Source organism: Mesocricetus auratus, unplaced genomic scaffold (assembly GCF_017639785.1).
Source record: "Mesocricetus auratus isolate SY011 unplaced genomic scaffold, BCM_Maur_2.0 Super-Scaffold_15014, whole genome shotgun sequence".
Classification (NCBI taxonomy): Eukaryota; Metazoa; Chordata; class Mammalia; order Rodentia; family Cricetidae; genus Mesocricetus; species Mesocricetus auratus.
The window spans coordinates 40,781,613-40,805,978 of record NW_024429186.1 but is presented as its reverse complement, the minus strand read 5'-3'; the positions used below and the strand labels follow the sequence as shown (position 1 = coordinate 40,805,978).

The 24,366-nt window shown below is 43.9% G+C and overlaps 1 protein-coding gene across 6 annotated transcripts in view; it reads left to right on the top strand.

Annotated features, from left to right (window-relative positions):
- The window catches only part of Syne2 (spectrin repeat containing nuclear envelope protein 2), a 293,751-nt gene that overhangs the window by 26,889 nt on the left and 242,496 nt on the right, over positions 1 to 24,366 (top strand). For all 6 annotated transcript variants that reach the window (XM_040742909.1, XM_040742911.1, XM_040742910.1 and 3 more), the window contains exon 2: positions 10,033 to 10,159. In XM_040742909.1, the coding sequence (XP_040598843.1) occupies positions 10,081 to 10,159 (79 nt within the window). In that variant the 5' untranslated portion in view covers positions 10,033 to 10,080. The remainder of the gene's footprint in view (positions 1 to 10,032; positions 10,160 to 24,366) is intronic.

Below are 24,366 nucleotides of genomic sequence, written 5' to 3'. Positions count from 1 at the left end.
GTGACCGGGTGTTGGTGGTGCATGTCTTTAATCCCAGCACTTGGGAGGCAGAGGCAGGCGGATCTCTGTGAAGTTTGAGGCCAGCCTGGTCTACAGAGTGAGTGCCAGGGTAGGCTCCAAAGCTACACAGAGAAACCCTGTCTTGAGAAACATACATACATACATATTTGTGGAGATTAATAACACAGAAATGCCGATTGTCAATATTTAGCAGATTCCCCCAAATGGGATGTAAAATAACAAAGGGAGTCACCTTTGTATATGCAAGTGTCCTTTTCTTTTTTAAAATTTAAAAGATGTATTTATCATATTTTATGTGTATGAATGTGTGTGTGTGTGTGTGTGTGTGTGTGTGCCACATGTGCTCCTGGTGCCAGGAGGAGTCAGAAGAGGCTGTTGGATCCCCTGGAACTGGAGTGACAGATGGTTGTGAGCCACCATGCATGTGGATGCTGGGAACTGAACTCAGGTCCTCTGTGAGAACAGCAAGTGCTCTCAACGACTGAGCCATCGCTCTGGTCCCTGCGAGTATCCTTGTAAGCCAAGCTTCCTTTCTAGAAGGCCAACATGTTCTCATTTTAGAGCTTTTTCTGGTATTGATTGTTGCTTTCAGCTCACTTTATTCTCGATGGTTTTCAGGTGCCATAGTCTGGTCCCCGTGACTCTCATGTACATATCACGTAGGACCACAGTGGTCATTACAGGTCCCTCTGAAAAGTTGATTTTGCTAATTTCTTCTGTGTAAGGGACACAGTGACAGAAAGAGTGGGTCCCAGTGCAGCAGCAGCCAGTGTCTATGTCGAAGAAAACACGTGGATTTTGGGACCCTTCCAGTAGTGCCGGCCAAGGGAAGTCACTTGGCACTCTGCCTTTGCTGTGTAGAATAGAATAGTTTCTGAGTGTGAGGGCATGCTTGTAGCTGTCGTTAAAATGGGCAAACATTTTTTTCTAGAGACATAATGTATTTCATGAACAGCTTCTCATTTTAACAGCCAACATATTTTTTGGCTGCTATTTGATGTCAAACATCTCAATTTTAGAAATAGTTCTTTTAAATATCTTGGAGAGACTAGTGTTTGGAATTTTTAAGATTTATTATCATCAGCAGAGAAAGGTTATATAACAGAAGTGTGTAAAAATACTTGTAAGGGGGAGTTAGAGTGCTTGCTGTACAAGCATGAGGACCTGAGTTCAATCCCCAGTACCCACCTAAAAAGTAGGAAGTGCCGGTAATTCCACTGCTGGGGAGGTAGAGATAGAATAGACCTGTGGGCTTGGATAGTCAGCCAGTCTAGCAAGATCAGTGCGCTCTCTCTCTCTCTCTCTCTCTCTCTCTCTCTCTCTCTCTCTCTCTCTCTCTCTCTCTCTCTCTCTCTCTCTCTCACACACACACACACACACATGCACACGCATGCACATACATGTAAGTGCACACACCTTGCTGGAGAGTTTAGTGGGAGTGAGAGAAGGGGCTCAGAAACACTTGTGGGAGTCCATTCTCTTCCACCGTGTGGGTTCTGGGGACCTAACTTAACTCATCAGCCTTGGCAGCAAGTACGCTTGCTGAAGCGCTGGGCTGACTCCATGACCCTATTTGACCACAAATCTATGGATGAACTCCGCTTCTTCCTTAGTTTGTTTCTGTCTTCCCAGAATAGCTTGGGGACCAAGGTTCCCCCTTAAAGTTGTCAAACTCTAATGGGGTATCATTACAAGTAGAAGCTGACACCTTGCCTTGAAATACACCCAGGATGATGTGGACCATTCAGCAGCCCTTCTCTCCCTCCCTCTTTGCTGAAAAGCACTTTAATAGCTCTATTCTCGGAAGCCTGGTTCAGGGTGGCTGGGAGAGCAGCGTTCAAAAGTGGCCAGATTGAGTGTTCAGGCACTCCACTGCAAATGGGGTTGCTCATACTCCATCGTTCCCGAGTGTGCAGCATGAACGTTGGACTGGACTCTTTGGCAAGAACTTGAAAGCCTGTGTGCTGGCCCAGACTTTCCTCATGTCACAGTTGAAGAATCAGGACCCGAGAGGCCAAGGCTGGTGCGAGGCTGGTGGTCAGAGGCAAAGCTGGAACGAAAGCCAAGCCTTCCGGCTCTTGCTCAAGTGCTCCCAACCATGGCATCCCCCTCTCTAGCCCCGGTGGACTTCTGTTGCCATGAGAAAGTGGGGGGGTGATGACTAATTCTGTTTTCATCCCAATGGTAAAGGAGAAAGTAGAAGTGTCTCCTAATGCCCACAAGGAACCCTCTGCATGGATGTTAGCAAAGTTAACTATGCAGCCGCAGTAGAATCCTTCATCACCACCCTCCATGGCCATCACTTCCCTGTGCTTTTTCTGTGTGTGTGTGTCTAGAACTTATGGCCAGGGCTGATGAATTGCCTCCACAGGTGAAGGAACTTGCCATCAAGGCTGATAACCTGAGTTTAACCCAGAGGTCCACCTGGTTGAAGTAGAGAACCAAGTCCTGCAGTTAGTCTGTTGACCTCCATATGTACCCCCTGCCCCCCAATAAATATATGCCAGAAATTAAAAATAAAATCTACACCCACTATGTAAATGTGATTCTAATGTGTTTATTCTTTCTCCTTACCCCGCCATGGTGACTTTAATATGCTGTGTCCCTCTGCTGCTGCTGGTTGCTCATCTTAGCTGTGAAAGAGTCTTCCCATGTGTGAGCGAGCTGCAGACTCCTTCCACCAACAGGGTTAGGTTGTGTCCACTCTTTGCTGCTCTGAATAGTTCTATCATGAGCACTGAGGTCCTTGTGCCCATGTAGGATTTCTGGGCAATCTTTTCAGCTGGCAGAATTTTACTAGGTCAAGAACAAATGGCTGCCACTCATCCTTCAGCTCTGGGTGGAGGCTAGTGTTTCTGGGCTGAGGGTACCAGCACAAACCCTGGCTTCAGGAAGCTGCCAGGACCATGTGCAGCCCAGCCCTGCAGCCCAGCCCTGCAGCTGCTTCCCCAGCCCTGCCTACATCTCTGGTTTGTTGGGTGTGAGCACTGTAACCCATCTTTGCTGCCCCTGCTCCCCAGAGATGACCCTGTGGTGTGTTTTCCTGAGAAAACTGAAGAGGCCATCTCATGGCTGGCACTTGATCCTGCTCTCCTTCAGAACCTCACAAAGCTCATGCTTCCTGGAGTAGAAGGAGGAACACATTTCTTAAGAGTTGCTGAAGGAGAGCCTGGCAGTGGTGGTCCGTCCGCACCTTTGATCCCAGTACTTGGGAGGCAGAGGCAGAGAGGCAGAGGCAGGTAGATCTACCTGGTCTACAAAGTTCCAGGACAGCCAGAGCTGTTACACAGAGAAACCCTGTCTCAAAAGTCAAAAACAAGCATACAAACAAAAACCTATCACCACTAAGCTGGACAGAGCAAGGAAAGTAAAGTTCTTGGGAGAAGGTTGAAGAGAGGGCTGGAGAGATGGCCCAGCAGTTGAGGTCACTTGCTGCTCTTCCAGAGGACCCGAGTCTGTTTCCCAGCACCCACTTGGTGTGGCTCACAATCACCTGATCCCCCTCCCCACCTCTGGACTCTGTGAGAACACCTGCGACCACAATTGAAATAACTAACAAATAAATAAAACCAAAGTTTCTGAGATCCTAGGTGGGACTGCTTTGAGCTGCTCATTGGGGTCTCAGAGCCTCTCAGCCAATGCTTCTGGTTTCTTCTCTGGAGTTCTCCAGGCTGTCTGGAGTGCACGCCTCCATTCTGTCCGTCATCCTTTCCTCCTCCTCCTCCTCCCCAGCACCCACTGCACGCTGTTCTCCTGCGCTCTCCCAGTGCATCCTGGGAGCTTTCTTTTCTTTCTCCTGTGTTTGAACCCCAGCCTGTTTTTCTCCTTCTCCAGACCCTAGCCCTTCTCCTCGGTTTACTCTCTCCTTGTGTCATAATAGCCCTTCTAGTAGTTCCAAGCGAATGCAAAGGACAGGCATTTTTACTGTAGTCTTACCCGTCCAGAAATGGTATTTCCTCACCCTTTTACTTTATGTTGTAGTTAGATACAGATTATAGGTTGGGAAAGTGTCACTACAAATCCATTAGCATAAAGTTTACCATTGTAACTTTTTGAATGTAGAGTGTGTCGGGGTGAAGCATATACACACCCATCTCTAGAGCCAGCCTGTCTTGCAAAACTGAATCTCTGTCCACTGAAACAGTGTTGAGGCACTGAAATGGTTAATTTCTTAGCCCCACATCCCTCAGCCCTCCTTAGATGCTACTTTTCCTTCTGACTCTGAGTTTTGATATGCAGGGTAACTCAGGGAGTGGACTTACCTAGCATTTGTGGGAGCTTTTGTGATCAGTGTGGATCCCCCGCTTTGTGTCCATACGTTTTTTCTGTTTTCTCCCTCCTTTGCTTTGCTGTTGTGAGCAGTTTTGAAACTTTACTGCTGATCTAAGACGTGTTCCATACAAGGCCTGGGCTTTAATCCCTAATAGAAAACATAAGGGAAAAAAAAACACAGCTTTCAATAACGATTTATCTACTCCAGAGCAGCTCACTGTGAACCCTCAGTAAATGCTCCTTACTTTGTAAGTGGTTGGTTTCCAGTGATTTTAGAATTTCAGTAGCCACTCTATAGAACAGCTTATTTCAGCAGGGTTACTGTACTGTTATTTGACCATCTGTGCCATGGTCAAGGCCAACGGGAGGCAGTTAGGGAAGTGGCAGTTCTCCCTCAGGATGCTCTGATCTTGATTAAGTGGGTGGTGTCGGGGCACTGTTGGAGCAGGGACACTTTTAGCACAGGGGCACTGTTGGATTTAGCAGGGGGCACTGTTGGAGCAGGGACACTTTTAGCACGGGGGCACTGTTGGAGCAGGGGCACTGTTTGCACTATGGGTGCCGGGGCACTGTTGGCACTGTTGGTATGGGTGACAAGTGCCCTTAGTTGTGAGAGTCTACCCAGCAGCATCTTAACCGAGCCCTGCCCGAGACTTGTTTCTTTCTGGAGTGCAGAGAATTGGAAGGTTGGACCTCTGGTTTCTTGTGGTTGCCATGAGAATAAAGGACCTGGGAGGAGATAAAAATAAAGCACCTGTTCTGGAAGCTTGGACTGGTTACTTCTGGTCCAATGATGACTCAAGTTTAAAGTGACAAGGAGAATTAATGGGAAAAAAATGGGTGGGTACAATGGTGCATGCCTGTGTAATTCCAGCGTTTGACAGAGGCAGGAGGATTGCTGCAATTGGAAAGTCAGCCTGGTCAACAAAGCAAGTTCCAGGCCAGACAAAGATCCATAATGAGACTCCATCTCAAAACCAACTGACCAACCCAAAAGTTTGTAGAAAAAAGACAAAGAAACTTACCACTCACGTGTCAGCATCATTCGGCCGTGAGCTTGTAAACAGATCCAAGTTAATAACGGTGTAGCTGACAGTAGTCTTACCATTTGACTGACGAAGAGGGGCATCCTTTAAAGTTCCTAGAGGACTGCGGATAACTGAAGAATGGGAGTAAGAGCAGGGAGATAACCCTAGATGATCCCAGTCACCGTTAGTCCATGAACCTGCCTCTCCATCCTCCTAAGCTGGGACTTCTGATTTCCAGAGTCCTCACCACGGACACCAGGACTTTTCAATTTCTGTTAGCCTGGCAGTGATTGTTAAGAATCTAATAGCTAGGCGGTGGTGGTGGTGTACGCCTTTAATCACAGCACTGAGGAGGCAGAGGCAGGTGAATCTCAGTGAGTTCAAAGCCACCCTGGTCTACATAGTGAGTTCCAAGACATCGAGGATTGTTACAGAGAAACTCTGTCTCAAAAAATAAAATAATAATATAATGAGAAGATGAAAGTCCCTTTAGTTACTAGAAAGGGTGTTTTTTTGGCAGTTTTCTAGAAAACTTTGACAAACTTTGAAGATTTTGTGTATGTGTATGCATGCATGCACACCTGCCAGAGATTGACACAAGATGTCTTCTATCTTTCTTCAATTTATTTTTTGAGACGGGTCTGTCACTTAACCTGGAGTTCACCAGTTCGACCAGACTGGCTGGCCCCTGAGTTCCAGGGATCTGCCTCTCTCTGCCACCAGTCCTGGTAATGTTACAACTTATGTCATTTTTCTCACATGAGCATGTGGACAGCAGAGCAGATGCTGAGCTATACAACACCTCATCCACAGTTTCATGAAAATAAAGTGTTTTTATTGTAGCAGAAATAAGCATTTATCACTTGGAAATCTGGAAGCAGAGATAAACAAAATGAAGAAAATAAACTCTTGAAGTTTCATTCATTAGAAATTTTTTCACATTTCATTCTTTTTTTTTTTAAGTTGAAAACATTGTAGCCTTCGTAATCCAGAGTAATGGGCAAGATTTCTTTTAAAAGGGAACTTTGCTAGTGTTTTGAGGTTTTAGAGCCACTACAGGCATGCTGAGCTGTATTACATAAGCAGACCACAGTCATTTAAAAGTAACTTCTATTACTTATGAAAGTGTGGCTGTTGGTTTATGTGACTCCTAAAGACAGGATTCCACACCATCCCACTTAATCTTAGATACTTTAATGCCATGATAATATTTTTTTCCAAGTTTCTGTGATGTCACTGAAGAAGGCTCATTGTTCTCTTTTAAGAAGAGTCTCAGGGATATAAAGCATAACCCTGGCTTTGTCTCACAGCTGTGGTCATGTTCACTGGGGAAGGAAAGATGAGGCATGTTCCCCCCTCACCCCCCATGTACCCAGGAAGCAACTCTGCTCTCCTTCAGGGGAGTCACCTCGCTGGCAGCAAAGTCTGGGCAGTTTGGTAGACAGACCCTTGGGACTCACAGACAAGCTTGCACACCTCTTTCTGCCTTCCGGATTCAAATCCCGAGAAATGTTCCCTCTCTGCTCTCTCGCAGGGTCTCATGGGCTCTGTTTGACAATATTGAAACGCCATCTGTTCCCCACTGCTTGCCAACAAATATAAGTGTGTTGTGACTATCATCAGGTGTTATCTTTGGTGCTTATTTATTTTGTGAGTTTACGTATACACATGCATGCACATCATAGCAGGAATAATGGAAGTCTGAGGAGAACTCGTGGGAGTTGGCTTTTCCCATCCTATCATGTGAGTTTGCGGGATGGAACTCTGTTGTCAGGCTTGGTGGTGAGTACTCCAACCTGCTGACCCATCTCTTTGGCTCTGTAACCTGTTTTGATAAATAATTGTGCTAACAGTGTAGCAAGCTTTCTTTGGGCCACCATCAGCTCCCAAATCTTGACATGGAGACTTTTAATATTGGTTACGAAAGCTCGGCCTTAGCTTAGGCTGGTTTTTCTTGAGCTCTTCTAACTTAACCTGTTTCTCTCCATCTACGTTTTCTCTTGGGGGCTTTTTATGGTTCTTTCATTTTGTATGTCCTACTCTGTGTCTAGCTGACTGACTGGCCCTGGGTGTCTCCCTCGTTCTCCCTTCTTGTTCTCTCCTCTCAAGCCTAGATTTCTGCTCCTAATTATTCTGTCTGCCAGCCCTGCCTATCCCTCTACTCCCTAGCTGTTTATTGGCTGTTCATTCAGCTTTTTATTAGACCAATCAGGTGCCTTAGGCAGGCAAGGTAAAACAGCACCCCATGTTTACATGATTAAACAAATGCAGCATAAACAAATGTAACACATCTTTGCCTAGTTAAACAAATTCAACACAAACAAATGCAACACACCGTTACATAGTTTAAGTAATATTTCACAACATGACAGTATTTGGGGGCAATCATCAAACACTTGTGATGGTCTAGTCTTCAGAGTTATTATTACTTCAAAGTTGTTGTTTTTATTATTTCAGAGTTTGCTATACAGCTCAAACTAGCCTTGAATTTGTACGCCTCATGTCTCACGGATTACAAGTGTGGGATACAATGCTTGGCTTTTGTTTCTACTCTCTTGATTTTGTGACAGGGGTCTGTATTCCAGGCTGGCCCCAAATTCACTATGTAAGCCAAGGGTAACCTTGAACTTCTGATTCTCTTGCCTCTACCTGTTGAGTTCTGGGATTACAGGTGCACACCATCATGTTTGATTGTGTGGGGTGCTGAGGCCTGAACTCTGGGCTTCATGCGTGTGAGCCATGAAGTACTAATTGAGCCATCTCACCTGCTACCTGGATTCTTCATTTATTAGCTGTGTGCCTTTTGACACTTCAGTGTCCTATTTATGAGTGTTGCTTTGTCTTCTCAAAGGGAAAGTTATAGCCTTTATACAGCAGCTAGGAGTGCTGTATACTCAAAGTTCTTAGAGCAATGCCCATGCATATGGCAGATAGTAAATGCTGTAAATGTGGGTACTATTGTTGTTATTCCTTCTCCCTCTTTAAACATAGTCCTGACATGAAAAATGGTCACTGTTGGGGAATTCACTTTTCTCTTGTTAAAATGAAATGGCACTTTGACTCTACTTGGGCCTTGGGAGCCCTAGTATAAGGGAAGGGAGCGTGGAGAGCCTCGCTGTGTGACAAGGCTGAAAACACCTATGTCTGGCCCTTGTGAATTAATGAACAGCATTTCCTTTTGTTAGTCTGAACCAACTCAGAGCAGCTGAGTAACCGTGGGCTGTTCCTGACGGATCTCAATTGAGGAGAAACAAATCAATTATTAATAGTGTATTTGGTAGGTAAAAATCTTTAACATAGTGACCCAGGAGAGAGATAATGATGGGAGGGTTTGGGTAATAAACATTGGAGAATGAATGATGGAAAGGGTTTGGAACTGTGTAATGATTTTTATCCTTTGCTTATTTTAGTCTGTTTAGTATTTAATATGCCCAGCTAGCTGTTAACCTCACACTTATTTTTTAGTTTTCTCTCCATATGTTCTTATAAAGAATTGTTAATGTATATCAAGGTTAAGGGATTTTGAATTTTGATTGTATTTGGTATACAGAATCTTCCTTTTTTATAGTCTTGGGGATTGAGCCCAGGGCATCAATTGTATGCTAAGGAAGAACCCTGCCCCTGAGTTATACCCTCAACTCTAATGTGCAGATTTGTGTGTGTGTGTGTGTGTGTGTGTGTGTGTGTGTGTGTGTGTGTGTGTTGTGCGTGGTGTTTTGAGACAGGGTTTCTCTGTGTAGTGTTGGTTGTTCTGGAATTCTCTCTGTAGACCAGGCTGCCCATGAGCTCAGACATCTACCTGCTTCTGCCTCCCAATGCTGAGTTTAAAGGTGTGTACCACCACTGCCCAGTTCCAATATGCAGATTCTAACATTAAGTTTTATATTACTTAAACTCACAGAACCGTATATACGTTTTCTGTTTGATTACTTTGATTTTGGTTATTTGATGATCTGTGTGAGAGAACTCATCTTTTATTATCAGCCTGTGGGAGCTGATAGTGATATCCATATACACAAAACAATGTTTTTAAAGGGTTATGGGTTGTGACTTACTTTTATTGGAAGAATTCTTTCAATAGGTGAGGAGCCTCAGTGATAGAATACATGCATGGATGATGTATCAGACCTGGTTTCAGTCTCCAGTACCAGAAAAGAATGACTTAAGATGGAGCTACGAAAGAAGTATAGGAAAAGAAGTCCTTGGGAAAATAATATAACATTCTTCAAAAGAGTCACTCTGATGTATTTATGTTTTTAGTTTCACTTTGTAGGCTGTGCAGGCTCAGTTCTTACTGTTTCCAGTAAGAGCACAAGGAAGGGAGGGAGTTCAGAGTTTTAAAGAGAACTCTTGTGAGTTGAAGGCTAGAGACAACCGTGGGGTTCTTTCCTCTCTCTAGCCACATTGCTGGGTGTGTCTGAATTTGAAGTGCGTAGCTTTCCCTTTTATATCGTGCACAGAACCAACAAGGCTAGTTCTTTTGGACCTCCGCCAGCAGCTCCAGAGAGCCTGAATGGGTCACAGGGCACAGTCCTGATGATGATTCAAAAAGAAGGTGTGGGTACTTTGTTCTTCTTGTACTAAGGAAACAGTCCCGGAGAGCCACTGCTCTTTGAGAGGGTAGATTTGGCTTTTGCTGTTTCCTGCACGTTTACCAGACTTACAGAGATGCAGAGTTATTAACGAATGTTTTATCCTTTTCTGCTTTCAGTTTACCTCAACTGAGAAGGACCTGGTCTAGTCTCCACCGAGTCAAAGAATGGCAGCTAGCTCTGCGCTTCCCACGGAAGACGGACAGGTCCCCTTGGGCATTGATGATCTTCACTTCTCACTGCAAGGTAAATTCAGAGTTGGGAAACTTACCCTCCTCTAATTCTGGGCCCTGGTGGTTTCTCTGCCTCCTGTGGGTTTGAAAACCTATCTGCATTTTCTAACTGGAGAAGCCTACAATGCAGTACTAGACTGTCTTTTTAGTTCAGCGCTCTGATCTCAAGAAATCCTGGAAGGAATTGGTTATCTTTAATTTCTTATGTATATGTATATTTTTTTGCAGTCTAAATTTACAAGCTAACCATTGTTTGCTTGACATTATTTACACTTTTTTATATGTCTTTTTTTTAACACAGAAGCTTTGACAGGTGCATCTGTAATTTGTCCTAATAGGTGGGAATAGTGTTGTTATTATGGGTGTGTGGGATTTCAATAGGAACCCCATGTGTACATCCACAGTCTTTTCAAAAGTGCTTCTTGTTGCGCTTAGCTGTGTTTTTGTTGCCCCTTTGAAAATTTGTTAGCTGTCAGATCTTAGTGTTGTAGTTAACTAGCATAAAAATGAGGTTATGGCAAATATTTGAAAACATTTATGATATGCTTTTAAGAATAGTCTTAAAGTTATGGGTAATATAATTCAACAGTTAAGACGTTACATAAAGGCTACAGGTTTTGAGTCACTTTTTGGTAAAGATTCTAAAATGGCTTTCTGATACATTTCTTATAAATTTGCTTTTTAAGACAAGATCTTGTTATCTAGCCCAGGCTAGTCTCAAACTTTTGCTCTTCCAGCCTTTTCTTCTTGAGTGTTGGGAGGCATGATATCTGACTCAAATATTTTCTCTTTGACTCTGTTTTCAATAATTAGGTTCTTGCCTTTGGGGTTCAGTTGTAAATTCATATCTATTGGAATAGATTATATCTCTATGCACAGGTTTTTAAAAATAAATATTGTGTGCTGGGCATGGTGGCACACACCAGTAAAGCTGGCACCTAGGAGGAAGAAGCTGGAAGCTGGAAGATTATGGGCTATCAATGACCACCTAGCCAGACCCTGTTCCAAATAAAACCCAAGACAAAAAAAAGACGATTTTAATTTGTGTAGAGTAAAAAAATACTTATTTGTTAGGAGGTAGTTTTTGTGATAAAAATTATAAAATATAATCCCAAAGTAGTTGCAACCACATTTTTATTTAAGTGAAGAAGATCAGTATTCTTGTGGACACTCTGACTGCTGCAAAAAGTATTCTGCTTTCATATTTCTCACACTGGCCCTGCTGCTCTAGTACTCCACTGAATTCAGCTGAGTGATGGCGTCTTTTGACCATTATCTCCTCATTTGTGGAATACAGATTTTAGTTGTAGCTGTGTTGAAGGTAGAGGCTTAGTATTACACGCAGGACTTTTAGCAGGTGCCTGCCACAAAGTAGGAACTCAGTAAATGCTTCTTTTTATGTTTGTAATAAAAGTTTTTGAGTAAAGTTTTTGTACGGCACAGCTATAGTAGACACTTCGTGGTATATGAGACAAAAAGAGTAAACCAGAAATGTATTTACTGGTTTTTGCTTTGCTATTTGTCATCAGTGGCTTCCTGTAGGTGAATCATGATGAAGTCCTGAGGTTCTCTCTGCTCTGGTGCCATTTTCTCACCATCCTCTCCCATCACATGCCTACGTGTTCCCTGAAACTTACTCCACGTCTCCCTAAGGAGCTGTGGCCCTCCCCTCCTGTGTGCTCTGTGTAGGTTGCTCCGTCTAGGCCAGGAGAATGCCAGCGTATCCATCCCAAGGCCAGCTGACCACATCCTTTTCTGTAAGCTGCCCCATTGGGCTGAGATAGCCCTTCCTCCTCTTCCACCCCCTTTATCTCTTTGAGACCTTGTAGATTTGTGGTTATTATACTTCATAACGCTTCCTTGACACAGAATGAGCTTCCTGAGTTTTACGTAGTGGCCCCAGCTTACCAGCGAGTTTTCTACAATGCCACTTGTTTGTCACAACCTAGAGGTACATCTTTGCATCTCTGATGAACAGAGATGCTGTGGCTGGGAATGATTTCGCCAGAGTCTCATAGCTGGAGAGCAGCTGAGTGGTGACTTGCAGCTGGCTTTTGCACTGTACCCCTCTGGCATGCTAAAGAACAAACCGAAAGAGGGAGTTCCGCTCACAGGTTTTCTCTGGCTGCTTACTCCATCCCATCCACAGAAAACGTGATACTAGAATGTGGATAGGGCGTTTCAGGCTCGTAGGTTGCTTGAAATAACAAATTACCCAGAAATGTGTGGTTTTGTATAATGTGCTTTGAGTATGCCATTTACTTTTCGGTAAGAATGGGCTATTTAGCAAGGGGAAGTGATATCCGAGTTCTGGATCATTCACTTTCATGATGTATGTAGAAGGCTGTGGTGCTGATGCTTTGCTTCATGGGCAGGAGAAGTGGAACTACATCGTAGCATCATCAACAGTGGGCAGGATCAGTTCACATTAGCCAAGGACACTCAAGATACATGCACAGTGCCTAGATTTTCCTGTCTATGCAGGGTGAAGACAATGTGTGGAATGAATATGTTTCCCAAGGCTAGGCTCCCTGTTTGCAGGCTTATGATGGTTCTTCTAGCCCAAACTGACACAGAAGAAGGGAGGGAAGGAAGGAACTTGCATGTACCTGTGAAGTCAACTTTGGTATCATAGTATAGGATTATTACCTGTTTGGGCAACAAATAGAATTATTTCCATAAAGTACAACTTAGCTGAAGGCTATTGGTAAAAGCCTTAAAAAGCATTTGAGGGGCCAGCAGGAGGGCTCAGTGGTTAAAGGCAATTGCAGAGTAAGCCTGGTGACCTGAGTTTGATCCACGGCATCCAGGTTGAACTGGAAGGAGAGAACTGACTCCATAAAGTTGCCCTTTGACCTCCATAGGCATGTCATGACACACGTACACAATGCAATAATAATCATATTTTTATTTAATAATAGCATTGAATTTTTTTTAAAAAAGTGCCTGTTTTCATTCATGATATAAAATAGCCTTGTATTTTCTCAGATTTTCATGTGCTTGCTGGTACCTTGCAGTCGTAGAGGAAGGAGACCCTCTGTAACATGGGGCCGTGGAATGCTGTTGACAAGAAAGTGTGCTTTCTTTCCTATTCATTCAGACCCTGACTCAGGGACAGGATAATCAGTAGAATGGCCTGATTAGGCCACAGTGTCTGTTTTATTAGAAAACAGACAAACCCTCCTTTGAGGTGAGGAAATTTTGGTCATGTCCTAAAGCAGAATAGTGCGCTTAAGAAAAATGTAAGTTCTGTACAGAAATGTGTTAGCTCATAGAACAGGGCAGTTCTATGACCTCCCTCCCTCCCTGCCTCCCTCCTTGCCTCCCTCCCTCCCTGCCTCCCTCCCTGCCTCCCTCCCTCCCTGCCTCCCTCCCTCCATTCGTCCTTACTTTCCTGCCTCCCCTCTCCCTCCCTCTTTATCCCCCCTTTCTTTCCTTTCATCCTTCTTTCCCTCCCTTTCCTTCCTTCTCCTTCTTCCTTTTTCTCCCTCCTTCCTTTCCCTTTTCCATCCTCCAGTGTCTCATCGTGTAGTCCAGGCTGGCCTGGAGCTCACTGTATAGAATAGGCTGGACTTAAGTTTATGGGCTACTCTTCTGACTTTGGTTTGGGAATGCTGGCATTACAGGAGTTTGATTTTGGAAGAAATTGACAAGGTCTTGTTATGCAGGCCTGGCTGGCCTGGAACTTGCTGTGTGAATCAGGGCCTTGCATTCACAGAGATCCCCTTGTCTCTGCTTTCCAGGGCTATTAACGCTGTGTGCTGTCATGCCCAGCTTGAGATACATCTTGCTTTTTCTGTCTTGTGAAGGGAAGAATATTGAAGTGTTCAGATGTTTAGGACAGGATGGAATGGAGTCCACGAGGGCACTGACTTTACAGCATGAGGGGTGTTGGCTGTCCGGGCTGGCTCAATCGTGAGAATTCTTTTGGTTAAGGTACTAGGTTGATCCCAAGCCCTTGCTCATGCAAAGCAATTCTCTACCACTGTACTATCTGCCCAGACTCTCTTGAGAAATTCCAAAGGGAATTGGAGGCAAGGTTGAATTGTTATGAACATTTCCCTTTGCTCATTTCTGAAATTATTAAATTATTTCACATTGAACTAGCAGACATAACACAAGGGCACTGAAAGGATACCATATAATCATTTTGTTATCACAAATAGGATAGGCCAATGCTCTAGAAAAACAGTGTCTAGTTTCTTAATTAGCCAGAGATCTAGGAAGGGACTGTATTCTATTACTTCATCCACCAAGAGAGGAATAAACGTTCATATGACCCAGCCTGGTACTGCTGTGTGGAAGCTGTTATCCCGGACCTGTGTGAACACATATTCAACCTGGTTACTTTGCCATCTCAGACAGTGTTGTTATGTTTTATTTAGCACTGTTATGTTATCATCTAGATGACATATCATAAAAGATTAAAAGCCTCTTTTCCTGGGTAGCTCTAGAGCTAGATAGTGAAATCTGATCTTTGCCAGTAGGTCATTACTGTGTTTAAATGGGTTCATTATTGACTGAGTGTTCTTCTGGAGGGAGGCTTTTTATGTCTGTCTGCCTGTCTGTCTGTCTTCTTTTCCCATGAGACAGTTTCTCTGTGTAGCCCTGGCTGTGCTAGAACTCACTCTGTAGACCAGGCTGGTCTCAGACTCAAAGAGGTCCTCCTGCCTCTGCCTCCTAAGTGCTGTGATTAAAGGTGTGTGCCACAACCGCCTTGTGCTTTCCATGTATTTCTGACTTTTAGTAACATCAAAATTTATTCAAGTTCAGATTATATAATCATGGTTAGGTGGGAATAAATGATTAAACGGGACAGACGTCAACAGTTCAAGACCAGCCTGGGCTTCATAGCAAGACTACTATACTACAAAAACAAAAATGGGTTTCTTTTTCATACCAGAGCAAAAATTAGCAATGTGTCTTTAGTGGTAGAGGATACAAAGTATGGTAGTGGGATGGGATATTTATTTTTTTAAGTCACTTATATTCATTGATTCATTTATTTATTTTGTGAATGTGTGCACATGCCTGTGTGCCTGGCCCACTGAGAGCCAAGGGCTAACCTTTTAGAGTTAGTGCTCTCTTCCCATCCAACTCTTGTTGCCAGGGTCAGTGGCTGGTGCCTCCATCCACTGAGCTATCTTGCCAGCCTTGCGGCATTTAATTTGTACTTGGTAGCTGTGAAGAGCCAGCCATGTGCAGAGGGTAGGCATTGAGGACATAGATAGAAATGGGCTGAGCACCTTCATGAATGGTGGCATCTGGTGCCTGCAGATGTCAGGGGGAAGTGGCATCACGCAGAGGTAATCATCCCTATGATAAGTGTTTAACTGTCCAGGGTCACTGTCTTAATTTTGGTGTCTATCATACAAATGCAAAGTAAGACCAGAAATGTCTGGGTTATCTTTTGATGTTTCAACGAGGGATAAAAATCTAGTTTATACAATATGTTGATTGCAGACTGAGTTATATATTCCTCTCATTATTAAAAAAAAATCAGATTGGGTCTGGGATACAGTTCATTCGGGAAGGGACCTGCATGGCATGAAGGCAGCCTTGGGTAGAGCCCTATTACCACATAAGCTGAGTGTGGTGGTGGTCCATGTGTGTAGTTTTAGCATGAGGGAGGTGGAGGCAGACATTCAGATCATTCTTTGAATGTCACTTGCTTCCGTAATCTTTCTGAGTTTTTCAAGTGTTTGATAGACACCTTTCATAGGATGTTCTCATACTGTCATTAGAGAGAAGTTCCGTAATTTTAAAAGCCCCCAGTAAGCAATTGTATAATGAAAACGGGAGTCGTCATTCCAATATAGAAAGCCAAGGTCTAAGCCATTGAGATGGGTTAGGTAAGGATGCTGATCACCAAGCCTGATGACCTGATCTTGGTCCCACTCCCACAAGTTGTCCTCTGACCTACACACGTGTACTGTGTAATGTGTACATGTACACAAAGAAATAAGTAAGTGTAATTAAAAAAACTCACTTAAATAAAAACAGGTCTATAAAGCCCTCGAGCAGAGTTGTTCTGTGAGCATAGTGCCAAATAGGATGAAAACCTGGGTGACTCATGACATGAGGCAGTGACCAGAGTTGTGATAGTGTTGTGTTTCTGTGAGAAAAATCTGCTCTATTGCCAGGCTGTGAGAATGAACTCCTGATTCTGAGACGAGAAACAGGTTTGGTGAAGGCTTCTGGGTAGCTTCTCTGTTGGCATTGTAACAGAATGCTTGGTGGGGAGTACTGGATAGCATGAGCAAAGAGTAATGGAAGGTGGGTGTTCACAAATAATAGTTTTACTTCCCTAACTGGTTCATACTGCTCAAATACTCTGTATAAGGCAGGTAGTCTCAGGGGTCTGGTTGGATCATTATTCTACCCAGGGAAAATAATTAAGTTAAAGTTCCTTATTGACTGTTAGTGTTGTACTGTAACAACAGAAAGGCTTCCAGAAAGTTCCATAATATCTTTTTTTAAATGTTTGTTTGGAATGTTGTTTGCTTTGGCATCACAAAGTTTTATGATCTTAAAAATATTCAGTGAAAAATAAAAACAAGAACTCTGGTAATGTTTGCACAATAGTGTTTTTCCCCCTCAATATATGTTTTTATTTAAGTTAGAAACATGCATGCTTCACATGTCAGTCCCAGCTCCCTCTCCCACCCCTCCTCCCTTGTCCCTCCACCAGTCACCCTCCAGCCCCCCACCCAATCCCCACATCATTTCCCAGGGAGGGTGAAGCCCTCCTTGGGGGATCTCTGAAGTCTGTCATTTCATCCAGGGCAGGACCTAGGCCCTTCCCCATATGTCCAGGCTGAGAGAGCATCCCTCCATGTGGAATGGGCTTCCAAAGTGCATTTGTATGCCATGGTAAACACTGATCTACTATCCAAGGCCCCAGAGATTTCTGAGGCCTCCTCACTGACACTACAGTCATGGAGTCTGGATCAGTCCCCAGTTGGCCTCTCAGCCATCAGTCTGGGGTTCAAGAGCTCCCCCTTGTCTGGTCACCTGTCTTTGTGGGCTTCACCAGCATGGTCTTGACTCCTTTGCTCATCACTCCTCCCTCTCTGTCGCTGGGTTCCAGGAGTTCAGTTCAGTGTTTAGCTGTGGGTATCTGTCTCTGCTTCTGCATAATAATGTTTTTAAGAAAAATATCCCCACCCCTTAGGTTTCATGCATAGCTTTGGCTTCTGGGAACTTTGGTTCTGTTTTCTCAAGGAGTGTGGAGATAAGCTTGCATTATTCTGGGTCAGTTACATTTTGAAAACTAGGGCAAGATAAATCCAGGGTCATTTAGAATCTTGTTAAAGTGGGTTAACAAAGATCTCATTCATTGCTTATAGAAATAAAAATCCTTTTAATTAGTCCCGTGAGAGATGCAAGGTTTTCTGAGTGTGTGTGTGTGTGTGTGTGTGTGTGTGTGCGCGCGCGTGCACACACACACATGCATGCCTGTGTGTGTAGATGTGAGCTAGGCTGTAAACATTCAGAACTTAAAGCAGGGAGTAAGGAAAAAAATTAAAACTCAAGCTGTCATCATGGAAATGGGAAATTAAGAGCTAATACAGAATATTGATTTATATGTGTTTGATGGGTCAAGTGTGTGATTTAATAATCTGAAATGTAGAGATTTTTAAAAAGTATGTCTCTTCAACACTTTTCCTCATCTGCCTTTACCATTCGTGACTGTAATTTCTCTGAATGATTCTATTTTTCTAAACCATTTGGAAGAATTTAGTAAAAGTAAATCACATGTGCTTACATTGTGCATGAAAGCTGAGGTTCACAGTGTGTGTGCACATGCGTGTGAATGGTGTATGTACTTGTCAGTGTGTGCGCACATGCTTGTGAATGGTGTATGTACTTGTCAGTGTGTGTGTGTGTGCACATGCTTGTGAATGGTGTATGTACTTGTCAGTGTGTGTGTGTGTGCACATGCTTGTGAATGGTGTATGTACATGTTAGTGTGTGTCTATGTGTAGGCCAGAGACTGTTGTTGGGTCTCTTTCTTTGCTCATTCCCCACCTTCATTTTCTTTATTTTAATTTTAAAAAATAATTTTTATCATTATTTATTGTGTGTATACATACATACGCTCATGCCACAATACACATATGGAAGTCAGAGGACAAATTGAGGGAGTTGGTTCTCTTCTTCCGACATGTGGGTCCTGGGTATCAAATGCCTTCTGGCTTGGTGGCAAGTACCCTTATCCATTGAGCTGTCTCCCTGCCCCATACCAGATGTGTTTATGGTCATTTGAATGTGGCAGAAAAAAGAATTTGTGAATCATCAGACAAGTGGAATAATTTGAAGTTCCCTACATGTATCTTTGGAGGACTTAGATGAACAATCTCCTGGATTTGAACCTGAAGAAGGCTGTAGAAGGGACCCTACTGCACACCTTGAATCCCCCCATGCTTTACAATGCAGGGATTGTTGGCTGGATCATGGTACCGTATTATAGGGTGTAGGGTGTCTGGCTCAAATGCAGAACGCAAATAGAAGGTTGAGAAGTGTTTACTGTCTTTCTAAAACATTGGATGTTAGCTTTTTATTTAATTTAGTGGCATTTTTTAAAAAAGTTTTTTATTTTATGTATATGAATGGTTTGCCTTCATGGGTGTCTATACACCATGTGTGTGCCTGGTGCCTGCAGACCAGAAGAGGGCATTGGATCCCCTGGAACTGGAGTTCCACACGGTTGTATGCTACCACATGGGTGTGGGGAATCAAACCAGGGTCCTCTGGAAGAGCAGCCAGTGCTCTTAACCACTGAGCCATCTCTTTAGCCCTTTGAGTAGGGCCTTTAACAGTAGCAATTTAATCTTTCTGTTTGTGTGTTTTATTGGTAGAACTTCCAGAAGGGTTAGTGTCTTTAAACCAAGCCACTTCCAAAGTATGAATGAATTCAAATTTAACACTGAAACAACCAACTCTATTAAGCTTTGAACAACTCATGGAGCCTGTGATGCTTGTATGTAAGCCAGACTTGATGGCAGGCAGGGAAAAATGGGAGCACATGGCAGGCACTAAAGTTAGCTGGATTTAGCAACGGTGCTTTATGTCTTAGATAGGGTTCCTATTATTGTGATTAAACACCATGATCAAAACAACATAAAATTACCCAGCACAGTGACTTCTTTGTGTCAGAGTAGGCTTCTTCAAGAGGGACAGTTTAGGACTGATCAGCTAACGCAGAGATGGCTCACTGAGGTAAGGGACTTGTTGCCAAACCTGAAGAACTGAGTTTGATCCCCAGGATCCACATGGTGGGAGGAGAGAACCAACTCAAGTCATTCTCTAACCTACACACACACACACACACACACACACACACACACACACGCACGCACGCACGCACGCACGCACGCACGCTCAATCTAATAAAATAATGACTAAAAACAAACCAAATCACAGAGGGCATCAGTGTGGAGTGGATAAAAGCTGATATTGAAAAGGCAGGTGTGCAAAGATGCTTCAGGAAGAGATTTGACAGTGCTGAGGTAAGGTTATGAATGGAAACCACGTTGGGTCTTTTTTTTTTTTAATTTTGAGATAGATTCTCACTGTCTAGCCTTAACTTGCCAAGTGCTGGGAATATATTGCCCCCGACCCTCCCCATACCATGGCTGGGTTAGAAGCCCTTAGTTAGGGGAATAACATGGTCTGGTTTGTATTTTGCTAAAGGTCACTTCAGTGCCTCAGGAAGAGGGACCTGGGAGAATGAGAAGAGCAAGAGAGCCAGTTAGGATGCTTTTGGGGCACTTTAGGGAAGGTGTCATGGATCAGGGGATCTGCGGGTGAATGAAAAAGAAGTTATTTGTAGACTTGGTTTTCTGTTTCTATTTTGTGGGGCCAGGGATCAAACTCAATTGTCAGCCTTGGCCACCAGTACCTTTACGCATTAAGCCATCTCACTGGTTCCTATTTTGTTTTTTTCTAAGTAATGTTAATTGACTCTTAATGTTTATTTATTTAGTGTTTATTCATAATTCAATATTTTAAAATGAATAAATAATTAAATTGTAGACTAGGTCTTCTATGTAGCCCTGACCTTCCTGAAGCCCAGGGTGGCTTCAAATGTAGGATAATCATTTAGCTTCACTTGAGTGCTAAGGGTACAGGCATGAGCCACTATGTCTAGCTCACAACAGATGTTTTTGTGCATGCATCTTGTGTAAGGCACTTTGATAAACACTTGGGTCATACAAGACACACACATTTCTTTTTTTTTTAATTATGAAGCTGTTGGCCTTGCTTGTTTCTTACTGGCTAGCTCTGACTTAAATATTTATCCCATAATTGTTAATCTAAGTATTTCTCTTACCGGAGAACTTTCCGGGCTTCTTATCCCTATGGCAGTTATATCTTGACTCACATTTCTTTTTTTTTTTTTTTTTTTTTTTTGGTTTTTTTTTTTTTTGGGACAGGGTTTCTCTGTGGCTTTGGAGGCTGTCCTGGAACTAGCCGTTGTAGACCAGGCTGGTCTCTAACTCACAGAGATCCTCCTGCCTCAGCCTCCCGGGTGCTGGGATTAAAGGTGTTCGCCACCAGCTGGCACAAGCATTTCTGAAGTATCTTTGATTACAGGGATGTCCACAAGTATGTGGACAGAATCAGTGTGAAGTGAAATGTGCAGAGAGAGTGGGAGATATACTATAGAGGAGTAAAGTTGAGGTACCTCATCCTGAACTAGCGTTAGGGACGGGTTCCCAGATGAAAGGATTCTTGAGCTGGAAACACTGTTAGAATGTGGGCAGGGTGAGGGTTAAGGACTAGATTGGGTAATGGAAACAGCATGGGACAGAGCAGAGGGAAGGCTGAACATGGCATCATGGAAATGGATGGCCAGTGGGTTGAGGATCCGTGTGGAGGAGTTGTGGAGGGTGACACTGTCATTGACTTGAAACACATAGAGGTGTGGGACTTGTTCTAAGTCTATAAAGGCAACAATTAAAAGTTTGGGCAAATACATTTAGAGATCTAGGTTTGTAACCCCCCATCCCCACTCCAGGCTATGTTGTAGGGTGTCTTTATGGGAACCAGGGTAGAGGCAGAGGAAGACTGTCTGAAGAATGCCATGATGACCGGGCGGTTCCTTTGATCCCAGCACTTGGGAGGCAGAGACAGGAGAATCTCTATGGGTTCGAGGCCAGTCTGGTGTACCAAGCTAGTTCCAAGACAGCCCCCAAAGCTTCAGAGAAACCCTATCTTGAAAACAAAACCAACCAACCAACCAACCAAACAAACAAACAAACAAAAAAGAATGCCATGATGATCCAGCTGAGAAATAGTGGTGGCCTGATCCAGAGTGACAGTTAGAATGGAGAGGAAGGATACTCAAGAGGCTCCTAACAGGCTCCAGGGCTTTTTCATTGACTGAAGAGGAAGAAAGCTAGGAGGAAGGAAATTGTCCAAGACTGTTTATCCTTGGGCAGTTGAGTAGATGGTGGAACGGTTCACTGACAACAGTGATGTGAAGAAGGGAGTTGGGTAGAGATGACTCAGTACTGGAATGTTGAGGCGGAGGTGACTGTGGAATAGATAACTAGACCTACCCAGATAGCAATCGACTAGGCAAGCAGGAGACTCCCAGAGACAGCCACTTAAGGAGGGTGTCATCTTGAGGGCTGTGAGGTAGCTTCTACTATCAGACTAGGTAAGACTTTAGGAAAAGAGGAGGGTCCAGATAGACTATGACAGCGACAGGAAGAAGTAAGATAGGCCTAGAGTGGTCAGAGAAGGATGTCCTGGGAAGGCTGACACCCAGGTGAGCATGGATCCGAGGGTCACCATGGAGAAGAGCCGCACAGGAAGGGAGGGGGTGGGAAATCAGGGCCGGATGCTTTCAGATTTGTAGTGAGTACTGGGAAGGCTCCATTGGATTCAGCAGCGGGGACATTAAAGGCGGCCTGCCCACCTGGTCATTCAGTGGAAGGGTGTGGCTTACCAACTCTGAGAGCAGACAGGGAAGTGTAGGAAGGCAGCTTAAGGTAAGACGATACTTGCTACAGTTCATGAAGCCCCAGGTTCTATTCCCAGCACTGCAGAAACTGGGTATGGTATACACCTGTAATCCTAGCATTTAGAAGGTAAAATCAGGGGATCAGAAGTTCCTCAGTTACATAGCAAGTTCAAGGCTAGTCTGGGATACATGAGACCCTGTCTCAAAAAACAAAAAACAAAAAAACAAAAAGGAGGGGGTAGGGGATGGAGGAATGGGGGTGGAATTGGGCTTGTAAGGAGAGAGGAAGTTGGTAGCTGCAATGGCCATCAGTTTGACTTTCAGTTGATTCTGAATTATAAAGAAATGAACATGGATTTTTTTTAAATCAGACACATCTGGATTTAAAGTTCTCCTCTGGGATGTGAAATCTGGGCTAGGCTGTCGGAGGCACAGAGAGACTTTTAATAAAGCTTCAGTGGATGAGTGAATAAAAGATCTTCATTTCCTGAGGACCTCAGTCTCATTTCTGTCTCCTCCCCAAACATGCAGGCTTCTGGAGAATCCCTGGGCATGATGGGCTTTGTGACAAGTCTTGGTAGGCCTTCAGGTGTTCGTCAGGATCTCCACTCGGGATGACAGATTCATATGCATATACATTAGATTAATAACCCCGCGGGTTATTGCGACACTGTTTTTGTCAGCTCTTCCTGTTTTCTCAACAATGAATCCTATGTGTAAAATTGATCACTTAGATTTAGGGAGATAGTCCCCAGGTAAGGTGTGTATGATCCCCTGTATCAGAATTTCTGAGAGTCAGAACCTAGATATACTTGAACATGAGAAATGTGCCAGCTTTGTCTATAGCCATAGGCAGCTCCGGCAGCCTGGGTCTTTGGACCTCTGAGTATGTCTGCCCAGTCATACCTGGACTGGGCCCAGGAGAAGTTCAGGCTCGCTTGAATGCCTTGGTTTACACAAGGGCTGGCTCCACTTTTATGTGATAAGATACAGATAAGAGTCAGCAGTAAAGAGTTGCATATTGTATATCAAAAAGTAGAGTGAGTTTTTGGTTTATTTTTTTGGCTTCTTCATCCTCTGATATTTATTGAGCATCTCTCCTTTGGTCAGACTCTGGGCTTTGTATCTGTGTTCTGGACTCAGTTGCTTACTCAGATAGCCAGGAGCTATATTCCAGGGAGGGTGGAAAAGGGCTTAGTGTAAAATCTCAGGTGTTCATACAAGGGTGTGGCTCACTTCTGTGTCAGCACGAACTTGCTAGCGTCACATACAGAGGCCCAAAGTTGCAGTCACAGGCTGTCTTGTTTCCTATCAGACTCATACTCAGACCTCTGCTATCTGTGGAAAAATAGCAGCATGGCCCCTCTGTCCTTTCCCGGGCCGTTTAACCGCTCCGTTAACACACATTGAATCCCCACATCATGAAAAGCACTGGGTGATCCAGGTGAAATGGGAGGCAAAATCTTGGGGCTGGAGAGATGTCTCAGTGGCTAAGAGCACTGGCCACTCTTCCAGAGGACCTGGGTTTGATTCCCATAAGCCATATGTCGCCTCACGATTGCCTGTAGCTCCGCTTTTAAGGGCTCTGATGCCTACTTCTGGCTTCTGGGGCACATTGGGCATGCCCATGGTGTATAAAGATACAGGCTGGCAAAATATCAGTATACAAAACCAATGGAAACAAAAACCAAACAGGAGTAAATCAGAAGGGGCTGATGAGGGGTACAAGTACTTAAACAGACAACCCCGGGTCTTAAACCTTTATTAAGATCTAACTGACATAAAATCATGGGGTGTAGGAGCACTTAATCTAGCATGCCCAAGGCCCTGGGTTAGCTCCCTAGAATTGTAAAAATGTTGAAAATTGCTGGATGTGGTGATGAATGCCTTTAATCCCTCTGGGGAGACAGAGGCAGGTAGGTCTCTGGGTGTGTTCAAGGCCAGCCTGGTCTAGATAGGGAGTTCCAGGACAGTCAGAGCTATACAGTGAGACTCCGGTCTCACTGCCCCAAAACCAAAAAGTTAAAAATAAAAATGTATATGTTACCTAAGTCACCTGTTTGAAATGTTGAACTAGTTATTCATAGCTCTGCAGACCATCACCATAGCTGGGTTTAGATGTTGTTCAGTCACCTGGAAAAAGTACCATCCATTCATTTAAGCTACCTCACCTCCGTTCCCATCACCATACCCCCCCCATCGACTTCCCTATTTGTACATGTCATCTAAATGAATCCTTTAATTTG